Source organism: Stomoxys calcitrans, chromosome 5, assembly GCF_963082655.1.
Source record: "Stomoxys calcitrans chromosome 5, idStoCalc2.1, whole genome shotgun sequence".
Taxonomy (NCBI): domain Eukaryota; kingdom Metazoa; phylum Arthropoda; class Insecta; order Diptera; family Muscidae; genus Stomoxys; species Stomoxys calcitrans.
Genome location: NC_081556.1, coordinates 57270475 through 57297446, shown reverse-complemented (window position 1 = coordinate 57297446; position 26972 = coordinate 57270475). Strand labels below are relative to the sequence as shown.

The 26972-nt window shown below is 39.9% G+C and overlaps 2 protein-coding genes across 2 annotated transcripts; both read right to left on the bottom strand.

Annotated features, from left to right (window-relative positions):
• Nucleotides 1-1740: 1740 nt before the first annotated feature.
• Nucleotides 1741-2739, bottom strand: LOC131997907 (uncharacterized). Its single transcript, XM_059369777.1, has one exon. It carries the CDS (start codon nucleotides 2737-2739, stop codon nucleotides 1741-1743), a length of 999 nt encoding a protein of 332 aa, XP_059225760.1.
• An 819-nt stretch (nucleotides 2740-3558) lies between these two features.
• Nucleotides 3559-26972, bottom strand: LOC131997906 (uncharacterized). Its single transcript, XM_059369776.1, has 6 exons — nucleotides 26878-26972; nucleotides 10164-10322; nucleotides 9626-9680; nucleotides 4986-7056; nucleotides 3781-4886; nucleotides 3559-3688 (listed from the first exon to the last, which is right to left on the bottom strand). The coding sequence occupies exons 1-6, from the start codon at nucleotides 26970-26972 to the stop codon at nucleotides 3644-3646; spliced, it is 3531 nt and encodes a 1176-aa protein (XP_059225759.1). The 3' UTR covers nucleotides 3559-3643.

Genomic DNA, 26972 nt, shown 5'->3' with positions numbered 1-26972 from the left:
TCACTTCCACCAACTGATTTAAGTATGGTTCAAATCGGTCTATTGTTCCCGTCCGATTTGACTGAAATTTTGACGTAGTGTTTTTTTTATCACTTCCACCAACTGATTTAAGTATGGTTTAAATCGGTTCATAACCTGATATAGCTGCCATATAAACCGATCTTGGGTCTTGATTTTTGAGCTTCTAAAGGGCACAATTCTCGTCCAATTTGACTGAAATTTTGCACGTAGCGCTATGGTACCACTTTCAACAACTGTGTTAAGTATGATTCAAATCGGTTCATAATCTGGTATAGCTGTCATATAAACCGATCTTGGATCTTGACTTCTTGAGCCAATAGAGCGCGCCATTCTCATCCGATTTGGCTAAAATTTTGCATGAGGTGTTTTGTTGTGACTTCCAATGACTGTGCTAGGTATGGCGTAAATCGGTACAAAATCTGATATAGCTATATATATAAACCGATCTGGGATCTTGACTTCTTGAGCCTCTAGAGGGCGCAATTCTCATCTGATTTGGAAGAAATTTTGAACAACGGCTTCTCTCATGCCCTTAAACATACGTGTCCAATATGGTCTGAATCGATCAATAGCTTGATACAGCTCCCATATAAACCGTTCTCCCACTTTTGCTTCTTGAGCCCCTACAAGGCGCAATTCTTATCAGAATGTACTGAAATATTACACAATGACTTCTACAATGTTCAGCAATATATTTTTTTTTGTTTGCCTAAAAAGAGATACCGCGCATACAACTCGGCAAATGCGATCCATGGTGGAGGGTATATAAACACGCTCTTACTTGTATTATAATTGTTTTTGTTGTAAAATCAAAACGGTTTGCACTCTCGACACAAAGCAACAGAAGGTGGATGGATTAATAATTTATTGATTTTTTATACCCTCCACCATAGGATGGGGGTATACTAATTTCGTCATTCTGTTTGTAAATCCTCGAAATATTCGTCTAAGACCCCATAAAGTATATATATTCTAAATCGTCATGGCATTTTAAGTCGAACTAGCCATGTCCGTCCGTCCGTCTGTCTGTCGAAAGCACGCTTACTTCGAAGAAGTAAAGCTAACCTCTTGAAATTTTGCACAAATACTTCTTATTACTGTAGGTCGGTTGGGATTGTTAATGGGCTATATTGGTCCACTTTCTGATATAGCTGCCATATAAACTGATCTGGGATCTTGTCTTCTTGAGGCACTAGAGGGCACAATTCGTATCCGATTTGGCTGAAATTTTGCGTGATGTGTTTTATTATGACTTCCAAATAAATCGGTTCATAACCTGATATAGCTGTCTGTACGAGAGTTTCTGAGTGAAACGATTTCATTTAAGGTATTTTCATAAAAGTTTATTCACAGAATACTACACATATCTTTAAACAACTGTTCTTATTATTTTTATAACAACAAGAGGTTATTTAGTAATTTTAACATTAAAAAAAAAGACGAATGACAAGACACAAATTAATGTTTCGCTGTAGCGATCTGCTTTGCTTGAGGCTTAGTTGACAACAACTCTCTCTTGTATAAATGTAAGTTACAGGGTTTTGTTAAGTGAGAGCAAAGTTAATGTTACTTAAAAATACTGTAAGAAAGAGACAATTATATTAAGGCAAGTATCAGTGATGAGATTAAAGTTATAAAATAAAAAACGCTAAAATAGGTTTAAAGTAAAAAAGCCAATACATTCTCCCCCACTAAGAACATTAGTTCTTAAACCGTACTTCAAGTATTTCTTTCTTCCAAAGCATTTAAAGTGACTGATGATGCATCGTTGGATGGGAGAAAACAAATTTTTGCAATTGGACGCTTTATGAATTTTCCATTGCAATACAAGGTCACAACTCGACAGTGCCCGTCAGAGCCAGGATGTATTTCTTCTACTCGAGCCAATGGCCAATGTCCTGGGGTACTGCGTTCATGAAGTAGCAGTACAATATCACCGATTTGGGCCTCTCGTTTTAGGCAATTCCATTTTGGTCTTGACTGCAATCGGCAAAGATACTCTTGGGACCAGCGTTGCCAAAAATGTTGCTTAAGTTTCTCAATCTGTTTCCAATGTGTTAGCCGATTGATGTTTGAGTCTAGCAAGTCGTCTTCTGGTATACAAGTTGTAGGCTCGCCAACTAAGAAATGGGCCGGTGTCAAAACGCTGAAGTCTGAGGGATCAGTTGAGAGCGGGCAAAGAGGCCTGGAATTTAAACAGCTTTCGACTTGGCACAATAGGGTTGAAAGTTCCTCGTATGTGAGAGTCCGGTCTTTCATAATACGACGAAGATGATGCTTCGTAGACTTCACACCCGCTTCCCATAGACCACCAAAATGAGGGGAAGCAGGAGGTATAAAATGCCATTGGGTACCACTGTTGTTGAGGCCTTCTACCAAATGTTCAGGTAATGAAGCTTTGGATCTATGGTACAAAATCTGTAGTTCTTTGGACGCTCCGATGAATGTTGTGCCACAATCCGAGTACAAATCAGTACAAGGTCCTCGGCGAGAAGTGAACCTCTTAAATGCAGCCAGAAAATCATCAGTGGTTAAGCTAGAAACAACCTCAAGATGAACAGCTTTGGTACACATGCAAACGAATAAGCATATGTACCCTTTGGTTGTGGTGCTTCGTCTGAGTGTATTTTGCTTCATATTTATAGGGCCAGCATAGTCTAGACCACTATGTTTGAAGGGCCTTGCAGGATTGAGTCGCACTTGTGGTAGATTTCCCATGATTTGAGTAGCGGCTTTAGCAGAATATTTGAAACAAGTCACGCAGTTTCGCTTCACAGATTTTGCTAAGTTCCGTGCTGAAAGGATCCAGTAGTGAGTCATGACGTATGATTGCATCAGCTGCACTCCACCATGTAATGTTTTAGAATGAGCTTCTGCAAATATAAGGTAGGAAATAGGATCAGTTTTTGTTAATAAAATAGGGTGTTTTTTCCCAAACGATAAATCTGCGTGCTTAATTCTTCCTCCAACTCGAAGAACGCCTTCATCATCCAAGAATGGTTGCAGTTTTAGTACTCGGCTGTTGCATGCTAAAGGAAGTTTGTTTTGAAGGCAAGTTATGTCATCTTTGAAGGAAATGCGTTGGCAAATCTTGACTAACCGCAATCTTGAACTTTTCAATTCTGTTGTCTGGAGACAACCAATCAGTTTATGATGTTTTTGAATGGAATCTTTTGAGATAGACGCTTTCAAATTGTTGTAAAATCGAAGAATATACGCAGTTACCCGTTGCAGTCTGTTGAATGATGAGTATTTTGAAAAGTAGTCCGGATAATCCGACGTCTTCAGCTTGGTGGCTGTACTCGTGGTGAATGAATAGATGATTGGTTTACTCGCAGCCGGATGCACGGTATTTCTGAGCTTACAAACAGGCCAGGCAGTTGAGTCTTCATGTAGCCAGTGTGGCCCATGCCACCAAATGGTATGAGTTTTTAAATCCTCTGGTAATAAGCCTCTGGTTGCGCAGTCTGCTGGATTGTCAGATGAAGATACATATCGCCACTCAGAAATATTTGTCAAGCGTTGTATTTGAGAAACCCGATTTGCCTCATATACTGGGAGCTGAGAAGATTGTGTTTTGATCCAGTTCAGCACCGTGGTACTATCCGACCACAACATCACATTATCTACTTTGAGCCCAATGCATGATTTTACCCTGGTGACCAACCTTGCACACAAAACAGCGGCACACAACTCAAGTTTTGGTATGGTTTGTACTTTCAGAGGGGCTACTTTTGGTTTTGATTGTATTAGACTTACGTGTACTTTTCCATCTTCCTTCACAACTCTTATGTAGACAACTGCGGCAAAAGCTAGCTTGGACGCGTCACAGAATGCATGAAGATCAGTAGAGGATGTCGATTTGCTTTTAAACCATCTAGGCAGCGATAACTTCTCAATGTCCTTTAATGCAGTTCGATATTTAGACCACTCATTGTGCAAATTCGCTGGCAAAGGATCTGTCCAATCCAAACCTTCTCGCCATAGAGTTTGAAACATGATTTTCGCCATTATGGTTGTAGGGGCCAACCAGCCAAGTGGATCAAATAATCTTGCAGAATCTGAAAGTACAACACTTTTCGTAATTTTATCAGAAAAAGTATAATTGACTTTAAAATAAAAATTGTCACTTTTGGGGTCCCAAGATAAGCCCAAGGCTTTAACCATTTCATGATTTTGAAGCGGGAAGCTATTGGCTGTAGTCTGAAACTCGGAAGGAATCGTACTTAATAGTTCGGTAGAATTTGAGCTCCACTTCCTAAGGGTAAAACCAGATTTCGCCAACAAGAGGACAAGCTCATGCGCCAATTTAATTGCTTCCGTAACGCTGTCACATCCAGATATAACATCGTCCACGTATGTATCCGATTCTATCACTTTACACGCTAAAGGAAATTCTGATCTGCCATCTTCTGCTATTTGTTTCAAAACTCTTATTGCCAAAAACGGAGCGGAGGTCGTACCATAAGTTACTGTTTTCAATTTGTAAATATTCAGGTCATTGGTGTTGGGGTCACGCCATAGAATACACTGGTACAGCTGATGGTCGTTGCATACATTTATCTGCCTAAACATTTTTTCCAAGTCGGCTGTAAACGAAATTTTAAAACGTCGCCATCGAATGATAATAGTGGGCAGGTCGTTTTGCAGTGGGGGTCCACTAGCGAGTTCATCATTCAGAGATGGCTGTGGTGGAACTCTGCTGCTACCATCGAAAACGACTCTTAATTTAGTAGTGGTACTGCTTTCGCGCAAAACACCATGGTGAGGCAAGAAGTATATATTCGGTGGTAAATCTTGAGGATATCGTCCCACCTTTTCCATATGGCCCAAATGTTCGTACTCAGACATAAAGGCTTTGTAAGCTGTCGCAAATTGAGGTCGATATTTAAAAGAAGATTCAAGCTGTTTCAGTCTTTTTAGGGCAACATAGTCTGTATTTTGGAATATCGGAGCAGTCTCACCTTTTAACAAACTTCTAAATGGCAAGTGAACTTCATATCGGCCCTCACTCGTTCGAATATATGTTGTTGCAAAATATGATTCACAAGCTTCTTCCTCTAGCGATAAATTTTTTGTTTCTGCCAACTCTTCTTGTTCCCAGAATAAACGCAGCTGATTCTCGAGATTGCAGCTATTTACATTCAGGGTCGTTTTTGGGTATGGTTTGCCTATAGGGCCTGAAACTAGCCACCCGAACACACTTTCCTGCAATAAGACACTGTTTGGAAACTTTATACAATTTTGTTTTAAGATCTCACCATAAACATCACTTCCCAACAAAACATCTATCTTAGATGGCATGTAAAAAGTTGGATCGGATAACTGATATGAATTCAAATCCGGCAGATCACATTTTCTCACATCTATTGGTTTATAATTTGTTATTTTAGGCAAAATAAAAGCACTCACGGTTAAATTGTAATTCTTATTATAATTGGACACCAGCTTCAGCTCGACCATATGTTTGATTGATGTTTTAGATGTTGCTCCAATTCCATCTATCGTTGTTTTTTCAATTCTCTTTTGATTCAAATTTAATAGTTGACATAACTCTCTGTTTACAAATGAGGCTTGAGAGCCGGGATCAACCAATGCTTTAGCATAGCAAACACCGTGGGGGTGTTTAATGAGAATCTTAGCGGTAGCTAGCAGAACTTGGGACTGTTGATTCGCTGCAAGCGATGATAGGTGCGAGTTGATATGTGATGTTGGTTGTGTATGGCTTAATGCTGTAGCATTCATATTTTCTACTGCAGTAGACAGCGCGGTTGTTGTTTGATCTTGAACGATGTCTGTTGCGTAAGCAGCGTGAAGAATGGTGTGGTGAGTTTGATGGCAGAGTTGGCAGCGAGCTGCAATTTTACATTGCCTAAAGTAATGACCTGGGTTCAGGCAGTTCGTACAAACGTTGTTTTGAGATACGATTGATTTCTTTTCTGTTGGCGACAGCGATAAGAACTTGAAGCATTTGTATAGTGGGTGACGACGTTGGCAGCATACACAGGTGCTCGTACTTACGGCTGCGTTATGCATGTGCAGAGATCGTTTAAATGGTTTTTGTTGTGGACAGCGACTAACAGAGATCTGCCTTTCTGGTCGGTTATTTGATTCCTCTACAGACTCCAATGTTCTAAATGTAGTTTCCAAAAACTTGAACAAATCGTTCATTACAGGAAGTTCAGTGCTACTAATGGATTGTTCCCATTCTTTACGGGTCTGTTTGTCCATTTTCTGTGTCATAAGATATATAAGGATCGGATCCCATGTATCAATGTCTATATCGAGCGACCTTAACAGTGATAGAGACGATCGTGTTGAATCAAGCAGTTCTTTTATACTAGAAAACGAACCATTAGACTGTGGAATTGAAAATAACTTGTTTAAGATTTGTTCAATAAGTTTTCTTTTGTTTTGGTATCTTGATTTAAGTGCTTCCCATGCAGCAATGTAGTTTCTATCAGAAGCTGGGTATTGGTTTATAATATCTAAAGGGGAATCTTTACAAGACCCTTTTAAATAAAAATACTTTTGTATATCAGTCAATGAGTGGTTGTTGTGTACCAACGAAGTGAACATGTCGCAGTAGGGTATCCACTCGAGGTACTCTCCTGTGAAGGTTGGTAATTCAATTTTTGGAAGTTTGGCACATGATGATGTTGATGAGTTACTATAGTTGTTGTTGGAAGATATGAAGGTACTTGCCATATGATGATGCGACATTGTAGGCTCTTCGGCTAGATCTAATAGTTTTGATTTAAACGTAATGTAGGTATCAAAGAAAACTTCATAGAAGTCATTTGCTAGATATGGCACATCTTTTTCATTAATGGTGTTTTCCAATGCCAAAGCACAAATTTGCTCATGATCTTCCTTAAAACTTTTATAAATTGTTTCGACTTCTTCTAGAACGCATTTCATATAGCCCTTTGTTATTTCTTTTTCGGGTTTATTGTTGAAACGTTTTGCTAACCTTTGCAAATGGCTGTGTGATTTGTGTTGAACTGCTATTATCGACGATAAATTCTCCATTTTCTAGATGCGATGAATAGGGCAAAAGGTAATTGGAATAAATTGTTAATTATTTTAGCGGATTAAAGATGAACCTGTAAGCTCAGAAAATACCATGCAAAGGTGTATGAAGTTGGGAAAATTTTTAAATTCCAGATATAAAAACACTGATTTAGTTGTAACCACGTAGATGGAGTATATTACACAACTTTGTGTTGGCTTTAATTATTTTTTTTGATTGTTGTAGCGGGAAAGTCGTCCCGGGTTTCGGCACCAATTTAATGTACGAGAGTTTCTGAGTGAAACGATTTCATTTAAGGTATTTTCATAAAAGTTTATTCACAGAATACTACACATATCTTTAAACAACTGTTCTTATTATTTTTATAACAACAAGAGGTTATTTAGTAATTTTAACATTAAAAAAAAAGACGAATGACAAGACACAAATTAATGTTTCGCTGTAGCGATCTGCTTTGCTTGAGGCTTAGTTGACAACAACTCTCTCTTGTATAAATGTAAGTTACAGGGTTTTGTTAAGTGAGAGCAAAGTTAATGTTACTTAAAAATACTGTAAGAAAGAGACAATTATATTAAGGCAAGTATCAGTGATGAGATTAAAGTTATAAAATAAAAAACGCTAAAATAGGTTTAAAGTAAAAAAGCCAATACACTGTCATATAAACCTATCTGGGGTATTGACTTCTTGAGCGTCTAAAGTGCGCAATTCCTATCCGATTTGGCTGAAATTTTGCATGACGTATTTTGTTATGACTTCCAACAACTGTATTTAGAATGGTATAAATCGGTCCATAACCTGATATAGCTGCCATATAAACCGATCTGTGGTCTTGACTTCTTGAGCCATAATAGGGCGCAATTATTATCCGATTTAGCTAAAATTTTGCATGAGGTGTTTTGTTATAACTTTCAACAACTTTGTTAATAGTTCAAATTGGTCCATAAGCTGATATAGCTGCCTTATAAACCGATATGGGACATCGATTTCTTGAGCCTCTAAAGGGCGCAAGTATTATCCGATTTGGCTGAAAATTTGTACAACGGCTTCTCTCGTGACTTTTAACAAACGTGTCGAATTAGGCGCATTAGGCTATAAACCGATTCATGCCTTCATAAATCGGTTTATAGCCTAATGCAGCTCCCCTATAAACCGATCTCCCTATTTTACTTCTTCAGTCCCTAAAGTGAGCAATTCTAACTAGATTTGGCTGAAATTTTACACTATGACTTCTACTATGGTCTCCAAAATTCAGTTCAATTATGGTCCGAAATGAACCATAACTTGATATTGTTCCAATAACATAGCAATTTTTTTCTTTTATCCTTTGTTTGCCGTAAAAGAGATACCGTGGCAAGAGCTCGACAAATGCGATCCATGGTGGAGGGTATATAAGATTCGGTGACATCTCCTTGTAGAGCTGGCAAACTATCGATAATCGCAACATTCGATATTAGCGATAGTTTTAATAATAAATATCGTTAATTTCCCATCGCCTATATTTCAAACAAAAATGAGAAGTAAAATCAGGAGATCGATTTATATAGTAGCAATATCAATGCACAGTCTAAATAAATAATAAAGTCAGTAAATGTTTGTCTAATCAGATGAAAATTGCACCCTCTATAGGCGCAATGTATCTTAAAGGATACATTCAGTATTGGATATCTCATTTTTGTTTAGTTTTGCAAAAAATTTTAACTTTCGCGGAAAAATATCAATCGATATTCAGTCAAAAAATTTGGCTGAAGTACTCACAAATGTTGGCAGCATTAGGTGCGGGGACAACCACCTCCGAAAAATGTTTTAAGGTGTTCTCGCCGGCAGGATTACAACCCGGGCGTTTGGGCACGATAGGCGGGCATGCTAACCTATGCCCCACCGTTGGCTCCCATTGATTTTTATTAACAACTGAATATCTCAAATTTATCATTCACATCTTTTTGGCGGTTGGGAGACGATTTATAGAGTTGTACTACACACAAAATCTCTCTCATGGCGGTGTGTGTATAAAATGGTCTCTTGCTATGGTCTTGGTCTTATTTACAGAGTATGAAAAGGATTCTTTCGTTTTCTAATAAGGATTTTATGTATATTTCTATGTTATTCCATTGACTATTCTCGGCTTTTTCTGAGATGACTTTTTAATCGCTGTGTTTTCCTAACTCCCTCGTGCTTAATTTTAATCTGTTGATGTTTCAATCAAGCGATTCCTTTATCTGCTTCGCCTTATGCTGCCATCATATACGGTGGCGAATGAGTGTGTGTGTGTGTGTGTATGTTTGAGCAAATATAGAAGTCCCACAAAACTGAACATTAAAATTGCATTGTCTTTCCCATTGAATTAATGCGCATTGGCATTATGCATTACTTAACATTCCACACCTACGCTCGCCACTAAATCTCAGCGAATCCGAAGATGTTGTTGTTTTATGAGAGCTGAAAGAACGGTTTGTCCAACAACAACGACATGACCAAAAAGTCAAATTTCCGGATGTAATTACGACGAGCATAATGAAAAATCCCAGGTCCTTGTGTGCACATACCATGGACGGACATCATGCTTATGCTCACACAACTTCCTATGGAATAACCGCGTGGACGACTCGCCTTAGGTATGGGTGAGCGGCTATATGTGTATGAGTCGGTGTTTACACAAGGCATTTTTCCAAACAAATTAAATACTTTTCGGACAAATTTTTATACTCGCGGTTGTTATCAATAATATATATGAGTGCTTCACCTCTGTGCAAATGTACTCTTCAAGAGAGAATTTCTCTGCCTACCACCACAATGTTACAAATGATGCCATTATTTGATAGAGGTAGCTCTCATATTGACCGATCTCTCATATGAAGTTGTCTACTTCTGCTGATTTTGTGCCACATTTATTGATCTCCAGGTTTGACTAGATGGGCTTAATACATCCCGATTCCATACACTCAAATGCCACTTTGCCACTTTGTGTGTATGTATGTACACATGTATTGGTGTTTTAACATAAAACATGATATAAAGATGTCTACCTTGTTTATGAAACGGGCAAGGCAATTGCGGGTTTCCCATTTCTCATTGGCTGGAAGAAGGGACAGACAAAAAAGGGTCAGTTTACCTGAATCCTGTTTGTGGTTCTTGTTGGTCACTGTTGCTGCTGCTAATGCTGTTGTTTACAGTCTCGGTGGGTTTGAGAAGAGTTTTTCCCCGCACAAATGGGAATCTACACATAAACATTGTGGAGAACACATCGGCATTTTGGTTTTCAAGGGATTTTCTGCTTGGTATGGAAATGCCACGAAATATTCAACATTTGAAGGTCTTTGGCATATTTCACTAAGTGTTTATACTTGCCAATATGAATTTGTAGTAGGCAACATGTCATAGCTAATGAAATACAACATAGTGTTGTGAATAATGAAGAAACTAATATACCGTACATGCTTCGCCGTTCTGTTCCCATCGCAATATAGATTTTAGGCTTCATAATATATGCAGTCAGAGCAACTAATGTTTAAATACAACATTAAAATTAAAATAATCTATTATCTTCTTCTATGATATAAAAATGAAATTGTTGCCTTGGTTTGTTAGTTTGTTTGTTCCGTATAGACTGAAAAACGGCTGAACCGATTTTCATGAAATTTTCACCCTCCTCCATACCCCAATTTTCAAAAACGCCAGATATCGGAGATGCGTGCACCGATTTAAGCGAAATTTTGTATGCCACTTTATGGTTTCCCAAAAACACGAAATTGGTAAAAAATTTAGGGATCAAATAACCTGGGACACCCCATTCCAAAACCCACCCGCACGGACATATGTATTTAAGAGTAGAGTACGAATTTGGTATACAAATTTCATTCTTAATTTTCGGGGGTCTCCTACCCCCAAAAAAGCCCCAAGAGGAAACTATCACCGCTTTGGGCAATATGGGTATATTTAAGAGTAGAGTAGGAACTTGGCATTAAAATGTTACCCGAAGTGTTGGGGGTTCCCCACCCCCGAAAACCCTACCCAACAGGACACTTTAACCGCTTTAATCAATATAGGTATCAAATGAAAGGTATTCAAAAGTAGAATACAAATTTGTTTGAGGGCCCTTCCCTACCCCCCCAAAACCCCCAAGTAGGACAAATTTACCGATTGGGACAATATGGATATCAAATGGAGGCTATTTAAAGGTAGAGTCCAATGCTGAAATAAAAATGTATTCCTTGGTGTCTGAGGTGCCTCCCCACCCCCCAAAACCCCTTAACAGGACATATTTATCGATTGGGACAATATGGGTATCAAACGAAAGATATTTGGAAGCTGAGTACACATCTGTTTTAAGAGTTTGGTCCATGGTGTCTACGGGGCCTCCCCAACCCCAAAAACCCCCAAAATGGGCGTAAATGTTTAGGAAAGAGTCTGGGACCAGCCCATCCACTAAATACCCTTCAATAGGAAGTGAAGTTCGATGGGGATAATATGTCAATTTAAAGAAAGGTCTATGACAGTATATTTCGAATCTAATGTTGGTATAAGGATTCAGGTATCTGATTCACGTCCTACCGTTCCGCAGGAAAAGTAGGTTAGGTTAGGTTAAGTTGAAAAGAGGGTGCAGATATTAATTCGCCCCATGCCACAATGGACATACACCTAAGCCAGTAATCGGCTTGTTGTGCGCTCTAAAAACTATAAAGTAACCTCTTACAAGAAAATTTTAAGTTGGGAATTGCGTGCTACATACAAAATCCTTAATTGTTTTCAATACCACTCGCCTAAGTTGGTTCATGGCTGATATTGTGTCCCCACCTAAGTACCGGTATCTGTTGGACACGAAAGCCGGGCAATGGCAAAGGAAATGCTCCAACGTCTCATCATCTTCCCCGCATGCCCTACAAATGCAATCACTTGCCGCACCGATTTTACATAAGTAAGCTCGTAGTCCTATGTGTACCGTTATGATACCAATAGCTTCCTTTCACGATCTGGATTCCCCCATAGGATTTTCGCCGTCCTACCGACCGTTTCGCTTTTCCACAATGTTGCATGTGCATTCGTCGCCCGCTTCCTTAACTCGGACTGCGTCGGTCCGAAAGGATTCGGGTTAACCAAGTTTATTGATGGCAGTCCTCTGGTCTTCACCGCCAAATCGTCTGCCCTTTCATTTCCCCTTACTCCGTTATGGCCCGGCACCCAAACGATGCGGATTGTGCCATCCTCAGAGAAGGCGTTAATCTGCTGCTTATACTGCAAGACTGTTCGCGACCTTACCGTTCTGGTTGTTATTGCCCTTATGGCAATTTTACTGTCGTTCACACTCGACGTCCTCACGTTAGTACCACACCACTTCTCGCATTCCGTGATCGCCCGGATCTCCGCCTTCAGGACCGTATTATGGTCAGGCAGTCTAAAACAGATATCAGTCCCTGGGTTCTCAATGCAAACCCTCTGTCCTCTAGCTTTGATCAATCCGTGTAACATGATCATCCAGGTGGCAATACTAGGGTTCCGTCAATCCAAGACTGTGCCGATGGCAGCAGTGCCTCACACTAGACCGCAAGTGTCGTCTTTGGTATCCGATCGGAAACCTCTTCCCTTCCTTCCAGGTTTCCTATCGTCGCCTCTATTATACCGCGATGGTATGAGCTACTCCCATCCTCAATCCATTCTCCCATCGTCTTAAGTCTCATAGCCGCAGTGGCTGCCTTACACTTAAACTGTATGTCAATGGGTCGGATATTTAGAATTGTATCCAGTGCCCTAGTGGGCATAGTTCCCATCGCTCCGCCTTTGCCAAGACAACATGTTCTCTGAACCTGTTGTATGGTCCTTATGTTGCACTCTTTCTCCATAGCAGTCCACCAAACTACTGAGGCGTAAGTAAGTAGTAGTCTAATCACGTTATTGTAGAGCCTGTGAACTATCCTAGGATTACGGCCCCATTTCGAGCCTACGGCCCGTGTACATAGTGCCCAACATCTGTGAACCATCTCAGTACGCTCCTGAATGTGACACTTCCAAATCAGTTTCCTTTCCAATATCACTCCTAAGTATTTGACCTTGTCAAATATCGAAATCGTCTTATTGAGGAAACGTGGTGCGTTAAATTGGTCCTCTTTCGTATTCCTCGTGAACAGGCATATTTCAGTGTTCTCTGGGTTAACATTGAGACCTCTGGGTCTAGCCCAGTCATATGCCATATCCAAGACCGTTTCGGCCCTTCTGCATAGCTCGTTCGGATCTTTACCCCTTAGAAGTATTATAACATCGTCTGCGTAGCAGACGGGTTCAAATCCCTCCTCAGTCAGCATCCGTAATAGGTCATTTATGGCGGACACCCATAGGAGTGGCGATGAAATACCCTTCTGTGGCTTGCCCTGTGCCACTTTCTCCCTTATATTTATGCCATTGGACACACAATGTATCCACCTGTTCCTTAGCATATGGTTTATCCAGTCTCTAAGGACCGGGTCCACCCGGTACTGGTCTAAGGATTGGATCAGTATGTAGCTCCGCACATTGTTAAAAGCCCCTCGATGTCAATACATACCGCTAGTGTGTACGTTTTGACATCAAAGGATTCTTCTATTTTATGCACAACCAGGGTGCAGGGCAGTCTCCGCCGACCTTCCCTTGGCATAGGCATGCTGTTTGTTTGAGCAGATCGCTGGATGTCATACTCTTTATCATGGTGTCCACAATACGTTTCGTGGTTTTGAGTAGAAAGGACGTAAGGTTTATGGGTCTGTAGGCCTTTGGTGTCGCATAACTTGTCTTGCCGGGCTTGGGTATAAACACCACCCTTGCCTCCTGCTAGGCTTTCGGAGTATATGAAAGTCCTAGGCACTCGGTGAAAATTTTGGCCAGATAGTCTGCCTCTTTCTGCAGTAATGCCGGGAATATTCCATCAGGTCCGGGTGACTTAAATGGTTCGATGCTCCTCAAGGATTCCTTCACCATAAATTCCTTAATTATAAACCTTCGTTCAACGTCATTTTTTCAAATTCCGGTGTCTCCGTCCCTTCGTATCCTGTGGAAAATGGATTTTCATCGAAAGCCTCAACATGTCCTCCGTTGTTTTTTCTCTCGCTCCCATGTCGTCTACTAACGTTTCAGTTTGGACATGGGTTTTTGAGACAAACCTTTTTATCTTGGCGGCGTCATCACCGCTATCGACCTGTTCGCTGAAAAGCTTCCAGGAGACACGTTTTGCCGCTCTGGTAATCTTATGGTATTCCTTGAGCCGTGTGTAATACACAACCCAATACTTCCGCTTTTTTACGACGTGCTCTGTTAAAAAGTCTGCGGACCTCTTTCCCAATATTGCGAATATCCCCGGTCATCCAGGGTTTTTCTTGGGCTGATTTCCTTTCCCGAAGAGGACAACTATCTTCGAAGGATCCCACCAGTGCAGTCGTAATCCTCTTGAGATTTTCGTCAATCTTTTCTATGCTTGGACAATCTAAATTATCTTGCCCAAGTCTTCATCTGAGTAGCCTTCCGAATTTTGCCCAGTTGGTTTTCAACTTATTCCGGAAGCTTATCGGATTCGGCGCTGGCCGTGCTATAATAAACCTAATGTAGCGATAGTCAGAGAAAGAGTGTTCCATGGAGACCCCACAATCCTGAACCTCATCGATCAGATTTTCCGAACATATTGTCACATCCAATATCTCCTCCCTAATCCTATTAACAAAGGTAGCGGTGTTACCAATATTAAGTGTTATTAGGTCGTTAGTATTCAAGAACTCTGCCAGGGCTTGGCGACGCTTATTAGTGTTGGAACTACCCCACGAAATGTGGTGAGAGTTCGCGTCGCACCCTATTAGTACCTCGTTTCCTGTCTGTTTTGCTTTTCTCACCAGCCGTTGCAGCAGGACAAGTAGATCGCGACAATAAAAGACTCAAATAAATTGTCGCTTGGTTCGAAGCGTGGGGGGATCAACCCTCTCCTCCCAATCAGGGTAGGATAGGACAGAAATGAAAGGACTTTGGTAGTAGAGTACAATGTTTACCCTCAAATTGGATGGACACAGTAATGTGGATGGAACTTTAAGAATGTGATATCCCAAGTGTTCGCTTTGAAATATGATTTTGAATGTAGATAACCAATACAAAAAAATTAATTAGTGTACATCTGAACGAGACCCCTAGCCCTGAATAACTTGATAGCCTCCTTCAATATGCTTGACAATATGGGACTCAAATAAAATCGTGACCTAGCACGATGCGGATGTTACTTCAAGGTCCGCTTCTAAACTCCCTTCAAACCTGTAATGATTGCCTATGTTTGAATCCTGACAGAATGACAATAAACTCGAATATAATTGTTCAGGCAAATCGGCCGATCGTTTATATGGGAGCTTGATCAGGTTATAAACCTATTTATATCATACATCATATGGCTGTTGGAAGTCATAGCAAACTTGAAGTGCAAAATTTCAGCCAAATCGTGTCTAAATTGTGCCTTCTACAGACTCAGGAAGTCAAATCTAAAGATCGATTTATATGACAGCTTTATCAGGTTATAAGGCGATTTGGACCAGTCTTGGCACAATTGTCAAAACGAAACACCTCAATCGAAATTTCAGCCAAATCGGATAAGAATTGCACCCTCTAGAAGCTGAAGGGTTTAGATCCGAGAAAGGTCAGCTATATCAAAACATATGGGCCATTTACAATCCGATATGGGCCAAACGATATGGGCCATTTACAATCCCAACCGACCTTCATTAAGGGAGCCTTTGTGCAAAATTTTAAGAGTTTAGCTTTACTTTTTCAAAAGTTAGCGTGCTTTGGACAGACAGGCAGACGATCAAATAGAAGGATGGAAGTGGCTAAATAGACATAGACGATCAAATATATATATATATATATATATATATATATAGACTTTGTTGTGTCTCAGATTATTATTTCGATGTGTTTAAAAACGAAATGACGAAACTAGTATACACCCATCCAATGGTGGTAGGTATAACAAATAAAAGCGTCTTAAGTTCGGCCGGGCCGAACCTTATATACTCCTCACCTTAGATCGCATGTGACAAGTTCTTTAAAAGACTTTCTCAAATGCAGCAGAGCTATGTCAAGTTATCGATCGATATGGACCACCGTTGTAATTGCTGTTAGAAGTCTTAAAAAATATCACCTTCAAAATATCAGGCAAATCAGATCATAATTGCGCACTATAGAGGCTCAAGAAGTCAAATCGCGAGATTGGTTTATATGGGTGCTATATTAGTTTATAGATCAAATTAGATCACACTTGTGTAATGGTTGAGGGTGTTTTTTTTTATCACAACTGCAGAGTCTATACCGATCACCACAGCTGTAAGCACGTGCTGGCTTGTTGGGGTCTAGCTAGCCAGGAGGAAGGGGTCTTGCTAAGCCTTAATATGCCACCAAACAAAAAAAAAAAGCACGTACACAATTTTTTAAACACTACGTGCAAAATTTCAGTCAAATAGGATGCGAATTGCGCCCTCTAGAGGCTCCAGAAGTCAAGACCCAAAGTCGGTTTATACGCAGCTATATCAAAACATGGACCGATTTGAACCATATTTGGCGCAGTTGTTGGAAGTGATACCAAAACACCACGTGCAAAATTTCAGTCAAATCGGATAAGAATTGCGCCATCTAGTGGCTCAAGAAGTCAAGATCCTAGATCGGTTTATATGGCAGCTATATCAGAACATCGATCTATATGGCCCATTTATAATCCCAACCAACCTACACTAATAAGAAGTATTTGTGCAAAATTTCAAGCACCCAACTTTACTGCCACGAAATTTTGAGTGCTTTCGATGGACAGACGGACGGACAGACGTAAGGACTCAAAAAGTCAAATTGGGAGATCGGTCTATATGGGAGCTATATCAAGTTATAGATCTATTTGAGTCACAGTTATTGGAATTCGTTACAGAACACTACATGTAAGATTTCAGCCAAATCGGACAAAAATTGCGGCTAGTAAGGGCTCAAGATGCTCGCAATTTTTATAAGATTTGGATGAAATTTTGCATGTACTGTTCTGTTACGACTTCCAACAACTGTGCCAAATACGGTCCAAATCATTTTATAATCTGATATTGCTCCTGTGTAAATCGATCTCTCGATCATTCTTGTTCGGTTTCTAGAAGCTTTAATTTTTGTTGGTTTGGCAGAAGTTTAGTATGTAGAATAAAATTATGCCCTTAAACTAAATTTATTTTTTAACATTTTTTGCAGAGTCCTTGGTGGTGGGTTCTAAAGATTCGGCCCGGCCGAACATAGCACACTTTTTCTTGTTTTATATCAAGAATGTAAGGCATTGATTGCCAGTTTAAAAAAAAAAAAACTTTTTATACCCTGTACCACAGTGGTGGTGCAGGGTATAAAAAGTTTTTTTTTTTGTAGTTTGTGCATTTGTTTGCAACGATAAGAAGGAGAAGATTTAGACCCAGTGATAAGTATACCGATCGACTCAGAATCACTTTCTGATTCGATTTAGCCATGTCCGTCTATCCGTCTGTGAGTCCATGTATTCTTATATGCGCTATCAAAGCGCAGGTCGTATTTGTTATCCAATCATCACGAAATTTTGCAAATTTTTTGGCCCAGGAGGCAATGCTGTCGATTCTGGTAAAAATCGGTTCAGATTTAGATATAGCTTCCATATATATATATCGCCCGATTTGCACTTAAATGGACGTAGAAACTACAATTTTCAAACAATCGGCACTAAATTTGGCAAGAATTGTTTTCTTGCTAATTTTAACATACCTGCAAAATTGTATCAAAATCGGTTCAGATTTAGATGTAGCTTCCATATATATGTATCGTCCGATTTGCACTTAAATGGACGTAGTAACTACAATTTTCAACCGATCTGCCCAAAATTTGGCACGGAATGTTTTGTTACTGACCTTAACATATCTGCAAAATTTAATTAAAATCGGTTTCGATTTGGTTTCGATATGTATCGCCTGATTTGCACGTAAATGGCCGTAGTTACTACAATTTTCAATCAATTTTTTTGTCACTGATCTTAACATATCTGCGAGATTTCATCAAAATCGGTTCAAATTTGGATGTAGTACCCATACATTATTATCGCCGGATTTGCACTTATATGACAATAATTTTCATACGATCTGTTTGAAAGTCGGTTCAGATTAAGATATATAGAAATAATATATACATATATATTTATGTATTGCCCGAATTTTTAATTATAGGGTATTATATAGTCGGCCTCGCCCGACTTTTGCTTTCCGTACTGGTTATATTTGAATTTATCGCAAAAAAACATGTACTTTTATCCTAAACAAAATCCAACGTTTTTCAACAAAGTTTACTTGGAGAATTTATGTTTTTTGTGAATTATTTTTGCTTGTACACTACAACTAATAATGATTTTAATCCACATGTCAGTCATTTACATCAGCACCATTGATGCAGTTCCAAAATGTTCAAGAATAGTTTAATCGTTGGACTGCGGCTTTTAGGCAGCGTAACTAAATTGCAATTTGCTGTTTGCCCTGTTCACAGAAGTTCGAACTTTCGATTTAAAACCAATTTGCTAATAACATTTGTATTTAGCGCCATCTCGGATGTTAGAAACGTACTGTTATAGTATATTTCATTAAGCAAATTCACGAACCAGAATTCGAAAATTTGTAGTTAATATTTTATACAGTACTTTTTGTATACTCACCACTATGGAATGATAGTGTATTCACTACCCATTATATACTAAATTTCCTACCACTAAAGTAAATTGCATTATTCCTCCACTTATTAGCTGTAGAAATATTTCAAAAATTTTTAATGTTTAACTTATCTTATATTTTAAAGGCATATAGTGCAACATTATTTTTCCAATTTTCTTTGCAAATTTTATTATATCTATCATATTTATGCTTTTGAGCAAAAAATTGACATCTTAAATTGCCATAAATATATATTCGTACTTAGCAAATGCCGGAGCACAGAGGTTAGCATGTTCAGCGTCATAGGCGGGCTGAACGCCTTGGTTTGAATCCTGGCGAGAATATCATAAAAAACTTACAGCGGTGTTTAGAATCACCGCTGAATGTATACTTTCCATAATCTTCTTCTACTTCGTCTATTATATAAAAATGAAGTTGTTGTGCTTTGTTTGTTAGTTTGTTTGTCTGTTCCGTATAGACTCAAAAACGGCTGAACCGATTTTCATGCAATTTTCACAGATGGTAAAGTTTAAGCCCCCGGTGAAAATAGGGCACTACATATTTTGATTTCCTTGGTGTCTGAGGCGCCTCCTCACCCTCCAAAATTGGTATCGAATGAAAGGTCTTTGGGAGTTGACTACGAATCTGGTATGCACAATTAGGACAGAGTCTGGGACCGGCCCACCCCTGAATACCCTTCAATAATACGTGTAGTACGATCGGGATAATATGTCAATTAAAAGAAAGGTCTATGACAGTAATTGGAATCGAATGTTGGTATAAGGATTCAAGTATCTGGGTCACGTCCTACCTTTCCACAGGACAAGTATATCGCGACAATAAAAGACTAAAACCAATTGTCGTTTCGTTCTTACAACGGCAACTGTCATGTAGGATGTCCGAGAATATATTGTACTCAAATGAAAGGACGTGTCAGAGGGCAATCCCCCACCCCCTATCCTGCTCAAAAACAAAAAAAAAGGAATTAAAAATAATGTATGAGTACTATGAAATAATATATGAAGGCCGATCAGGATAGAATAGGACAGAAATAAAAGGTCTTTGGTAGTAGAGTACACTGGTTACCATCAAATTGGGATGGACACAGGAGGACCTGAGGATCTTTAAGAACGTGGTATCCCAAGTGGTCGCTTTGAAATATGATTTGAATCTAGATAAACAATACTTGAATATCTTGATAGCCTCATTCAAAATGCTTGACAATATGGGGCTCAAACAAAATCGTGCTCTAGCATGATGCTGATATTACTTCAGGGCCCGCCTCTAAACTCCCTTCAAACCGGTCATGATTGCCTACTATGGCGATAAATAATAGGTATTTGATAGTAGAAAACGAATTTGATATCCAATTTGAGGCCAAATGTTTGGGGGTCGTGTCACCCCATAATCTCCCCCTAAACCAACGGCGATTGAGGTTCAAATTAAAGAAATTTGAGAGTAGAGCACGATGCTGATATTTTTTCAGGGCTAAGTACGTGGGTGGCCGCCCCACTCAAACTAGACATATTTGTGGATTATGGCAAAAGGGGGCTCAAATCTGTATCTGTTTCATGGCCAAGTATTTCAGGGACGCCTTACCCCATAAACTCCCACTAAGCCACACATATATACCGAATATAGCAAATTGTAGCTCCAATGTAGAGAAGAGAACCAATATAATATACACATTGGCGCGAAATATCTGAAGGGCAGCACCAGCTAGTTTTTCTTTAAATAAAAACCCATACCAGTCATGTGACAATTAGTAGAGCAATAACAAACAAAAAATGCGAGCGAGCTCATCCACCTTTCGACATATATACCAATGGATGGATCAGGTAGCTTCTTTACAGATTTCCCCTTCTTTACCCATTTTCATTAAAGGCGAACATGTTATTCAACATAGCAAAAATGTTTGCCAAACTTCTTACAATAACTGTGCCGAGTACGGTTGAAATCGGTCTATAACCTGATGGACTGATTTGGACCGTACAACCTGTCTCTCTATAATCGATGTTCGGTTCCTGTAATTATACCCTTCAACTAAATTTATTTTGTATACATTTTTGGCGAATCCATGGTGGTGGGTTCCGAAGATTCAGCCCGGCAGAACTTAGCAAGCTTTTCCTTGTTTTGTTTTATTTAAAGAATAACGAAAGCTTTACGCGTTCGACCGCTATCGTGATTTCGACAGACGGACGAACGGACGGCCGGACATGGCTAGAGATCGAATCAGAATGTCGAGACGATCCAGAATATATGTACTTTATGGGTCTCAGATCAATATTGCGAGGTGTTACAAACGGATTGACTAGATTAGTATACCCCCATCCTATGGTGGTGGGTATAAAAATGGTTGTTGTTGTTTTCTTACATTTAAATACCTACTTAGTGATGGATATTTCTTTATTGCGTAAATATTACCAAACAATACACATACAATAGCAATAGAGTGAGTATTTTCGGAACCTCTACAACCGACAACTCTATACGCTCAAATGCAAATTTTTACATTAACATTCCATTTTGGAACAGGGTCAAACTTTTTACATATCAATGAGTGCTGTCCGATTCAAGTTTAAGCTCAATGATAAGGGCCTCCTTTTTATAGCCGAGTCCGAACGGCGTGTCGCAGTGCGACACCTCTTTGCAGAGGATACCCATCGCTTTAATTTTTTTTCTGATCTTCCCGCCAGGATTCGAACCCAGGCATTCAGAGTCATAGTCGGACATGCTAACATCTGCGCTACGATGGCCTTCTCTCCTCTCTCTAGTAGGTAAGACACAAGAGCATAATTATTGGTCCAGTACATGAATAATGGTTTGCGGTTTTCGAAGCACTTTTGAAATGTAAGGGTTTTCGTTTTACAACAAAAGGAAGGTCATTTATACGTAGTCGAAGCTGCTAAAGGGTTTACGATAAACAGAGTTATGTTGAAGCGATATGTATGATATGTTGAAGCGAAACGTTACACGGTTACAATAATAGCAAAACTTCGTGATAAAAGAATTTTATTTGTCGTAAAATTTCCCAAAAATTTTATTTTTTGTGTGCAGGTGTTATTGTATTTCAATATAATTAAATCCACCTTTCTTGGCCTAAAAGTTATAATATATTAAAAAAATTATTTTTTTTTGTTGTAAGTGCATTCTCGTTTCGAAAATAAAAAGAAATTTTTTATTACTTTTATTTTAAACATTTTCTTTAAACGAATTGTTGTTAAATAAATAAAAAAAGTAGGTTAGGTTGAAAACAGGGTGCAGATATTAATCCGCCCATGCCACTATGGACATACACCTAAGCCAGTAATCGGCCTCTTGTGCGCTCTAAAACATATAAAGTAACCTCTAAAAAGAAAATTTTAAGTTAGGAATTCCGTGCTACTTACAAAATCCTTAATTGTTTTCAATACCACTCCCCTAATTTGGCATCATGTCTGGTATTGTGTCTCCGTCTAAATGCCGGTATCCGTTAGACGCGAAAGCCGGACAATGACAAAGGAAATGCTCCAACGTCTCATCATCTTCCCCGCATGCCCTACACATGCTATCACTTGCCGCACCGATTTTACATAAGTGAGCTCGTAGTCCTATGTGTCCCGTAATGATACCAATAGCTATACTGACCTCCTTCTTGCTTCCTTTCAGTAATAGCCTCGTCTTCTCAGGATTTGGATTCCCCAATAGGATTTTCGCTGTCTTACGACTGTTTCCATGTTCCACAATGTTGCATGTGCATTCGTCGCCCACTCCCTTAACTCGGACTGCGTCGGTCCGAAAGGCTTCGGGTTAACCAAGTTTATTGACGGCAGTCCTCTGGCCTTCACCGCCAAATCGTTTGCCCTTTCATTTCCCCTTACTCCGTTATGGCCGGGCTCCCAAACGATGCGGATTTTCTCATCCTCAGAGAAGGCTTTAATCTCCTTCTTATACTGCAAGACTGTTCGTGACCTTACCGTCCTTGTTGTAATTGCCCTTATGGCCCCACACCACTTAACGCATTCCGTGATCGCCCGGATCTCCGTCTGCAGGACCGTATTATGGTCAGACAGTCTAAAACATATCTCAGTCCCAGGGTTCTCAATGTAAACCCTCAAGCCCACTCTGTCCTCTAGCTTTGATCCATCGGTGTAACGTGATCTTCCAGATGGCCATACTAGGGTTCCGTTAATCCAAGACTGTGCCGATGGCAGCAGTGCCTCGCACTCGACTTGAAGGTTCATCTCAGGTATCCTATCGGAAACCTCTTCCCTTCCTTCCAGGTTTCCTATCGTCGCCTCGATTATACCGCGATGGTATGGCTCAATCCATTCTCCCAACGCCTTAAGTCTCATAGCCGCAGTGGCTGCCTCACACTTAATCTGTATGTCAATGGGTCGGATAGCTAGAATAGTCTCCAGTGCCCTAGTAGGCGTGATCCTCATCGCTCCGCCTATGTCAAGACAACATGTTCTCTGAACCTGTTGTATGTTGCACTTTTTATCCATAGCAGTCCACCAAACTACTGAGGCGTAAGTAAGTATTGGTCTATAAACCGATTCATGTCATTTCGACACGTATGTTAAAGGTCATAAGTGAAGCCGTTGTACAAAATTTCAGCCAAATCGGATAATAATTGCGTCATCTAGTGGCTCAAGAAGTCAAGACCCCAGATCGGCTTATATGACAGCTATATTAGGATATGGGCCGGTTTGAACTATTCTTAATACAGTAGTTGAAAGTCATAACAAAACACCTCATGCAAAATTTCAGCCAAGTCGGATAATAATTGCGTCATCTAGTGGCTCAAGAAGTCAAGACCCCAGATCGGCTTATATGACAGCTATATCAGGATATGGACCGATTTGAACTATTCTTAATACAGTAGTTGAAAGTCATAACAAAACTCCTCATGCAAAATTTCAGCAAAATCGGATAATAATTGCGTCATCTAGGGGCTCAAGAAGTCAAGACCCCACATCGGCTTATATGACAGCTATATCAGGATATGGACCGATTTGAACCATTCTTAATACAGTAGTTGAAAGTCATAACAAAACACCTCATGCAAAATTTCAGCCAAATCGGATAATAATTGCGTCATCTAGTGGCTCAAGAAGTCAAGACCCCAGATCGGCTTATAAGACAGCTATATTAGGATATAGACCGATTTGAGCTATTCTTAATTCAATAGTTGAAAGTCATAACAAAACACCTCATGCAAAATTTCAGCAAAATCGGATAATAATTGCGTCCTCTTGTGGCTCAAGAAGTCAAGACCACAGATCGGTTTATATGGCAGCTATATCTGGATATGGACCGATTTGAACTATTCTTAGTACAGTAGTTGAAAGTCATAACAAAACACCTCATGCAAAATTTCAGCCAAATCGGATAATAATTGCGTCATCTAGTGGCTCAAGAAGTCAAGACCCCAGATCGGGTTATAAGACAGCTATATTAGGATATGGACCGGTTTGAGCTAGTCTTAATACAGTAGTTGAAAGTCATAACAAAACACCTCATGCAAAATTTCAGCAAAATCGGATAATAATTGCGTCCTCTAGAGGCTCAAGAAATCAAGACCCTAGATCGGTTTATATGGCAGCTATATCAAATCGTGGACCGATTTGAACTCTTCTTAGCACTGTTGTTGGAAGTCATAACAAAACACCTCAGCCAAATCGGATAAAAATTGCGTCCTCTAGTGGCTCAAGAAGTCCCAGATCGGTTTATATGGCAGCTATATCAAAACGTGGACCGATATAGCCCATTTAATACAATCCCACCCGACCTACACTAATAGCAAGTATTTGTGCAAAATTTCAAGCAGCTAGCTTTAGCCCTTCGAAAGTTAGCGTGCTTTCGAGAGACAGACGGACGGACAGACGAACGGACTGATGAACGGACGGACAGACGAACGGACATGGCTAGTTCGACTTAAAATGTTATGACGATCAAGAATATATATACTTTATGGGGTCTTAGACGAATATTTCGAGGAGTTACAAACAGAATTACGAAATTAGTATACCCCCATCCTATGGTGGAGAGTATAAAAACAACAATGTTTGCTGTTACAGCAGAACGTGTGTTGAAAATGGAACAGCAGTATTTTTTTTTTCAACAGATAGCAATGATTTTCTGCTGTTCTTATACTCACCACCATAGGATGGGGTAACATCTCGAAATACTCATGTAAGACCCCATTAAGAATATATATTCTTGATCGTCTCGACGTTCTGATTCAGAATAGATATATCCGTCCGTCCGTCTGCGAAATCGCGATAGCGATCGAACGCGTTAAACTAGCCGCTTGAAATTTTACACAGATACATAATATTGATGTAGGTCGTTGGGGATTGCAAATGGGCCATATCGGTTCAGATTTAGATAGAGCTCCCATATAAACCGATCACCCGATTTGACTTCGTGAGGCACTGGAAGCCACAATTTTTGTCGGATTTGACGGAAATTAAGCACGCGATGTTTCGCTATGACTTCCAACAACTGTGTCAAGTACGATCCAAATCGGTGTATAACCTGATATAGCTCCCATATAAACCGATCTCCCGAGTTGACTTCTTGAGCCCCTGAATGTCGCAATTTTTGTCCGATTTGGCTGAAATGTTGCACATAGTGTTCTTTTATGACTTTTAACAGCAGTGTCAAGTACGGTCTAAATCGGTCAAGTACCTGATATAGCTACAATATAAACCATTCTCCCGATTTGACTGCTTGAGCACCTGGAAGTCGCAATTTTTCTCCGATGTGGCTGAAATTTTGCGCTTAGTGTTATGTTATGACTTCCTTGAGCTCTTACAAGCCGCAAGTTTTATTCGATTTGGCTAAAATTTTGCATGTAGTGTTTTATTATTACTTCCAACAACTGTGCCAAGTATGGTGTAAATCGGTCTATAACCTTATATAGCTCCCATATTAACCGATCTCCCGATTTGACTTTTTGAGTTCTTACAAGCCGCATTTTTTCTCTCATTTGGTTGAATATTGCGGGTTGTAAGAGTGCAAGAAGTCTAATCCATAGATCGGTTTATATGGGAGAAATATCAGGTTATATACCGATTTCGACCGTACTGTGGACAGTTGTTGGACATCATAACAGAACACTACGTGCTAAATTTCTTCCAAATCGTAGAAAAATTGCTGCTGGTAAAGGCTCAAGGAGTTAAATCGAAAGATCGGTTTATATGGAAGCTATATCAGGTTATAAACCGATTTGGACCGTACTTGATGCAGCTGTTGAAAGTCATAACAGAAATCCGTGAAAGCCGGTCAATTACAAAGGAATTCCCCAACGTCTCATCATCTTCCCCACATACCCTACACATGCCATCACTTGCCGCACCTATTTGAATAATGAATTCGTAGTCCTATGTATCCTGTTATGATACCGAAAGCTATACAGACCTCCTTCTTACTTCCTTTCGGCAATAGCCTCGCCTTCTCACAATCTGGTTTTCCCTATAGGATTTTCGTGTTAAATGTGCGTTCGTAGCCCCCGTCCTTAACTCGGACTGCGTCGACACAAAAGGCTTCGAGTTACCAAGTTTATTGACAACAGTCCTCTGGCCTTCACTGCCAAATCGTCTGTTTTTTTATTGCCCTTGCTCCGCTATGACCCTGCAGACAAATGATGCAGACCGTGCCATCCTCAGAGAAGGCGTTAACCTCCTTCTCACAATCCTTGACTGCTCGTGACTTTACCTTCCCTTTTGTTATTACCCTGATGGCCAGATTACTGTTCGAAAAGATGTTAACACTGCCTGCGGGACCGTACTCCTGTAGAGGCAGTGGACTATCCTCGGCTTCAGGCCCCTTTTCGGGGCCGTTGGCTCTACAGTTTCCAGTCCAAGATCACTCCTAAGTATTTGACCTTGCCATCTGCACGACCCCTTGCGGCCCTTCTGCATAGCTGGTTCGGATCCTTATCCCTTAAATGTACCTCAATTTACAATCCTGAGGTCGAAGCAGAAACAATGTTTGCAAATTTCATTTGCAATTACTTTTGCTCATGGTATGGCCACGCATGGAACACAGTCAGCCCGTGACGACTGATTTTAATACTAAAAGTCAATGACACACACATTTGCAGGCAAGCATCCATTGGAGCAAGGAAAAGGACAGCATTAAATTTTAATACGCAAATACTTTTGGGTGAACATCAATGAATCTATTCCCAGCACCACTAACATACTTTGGAGCAATAGAGGTAAATTTTCACGCCACACCGCCGCCCCCGCCAT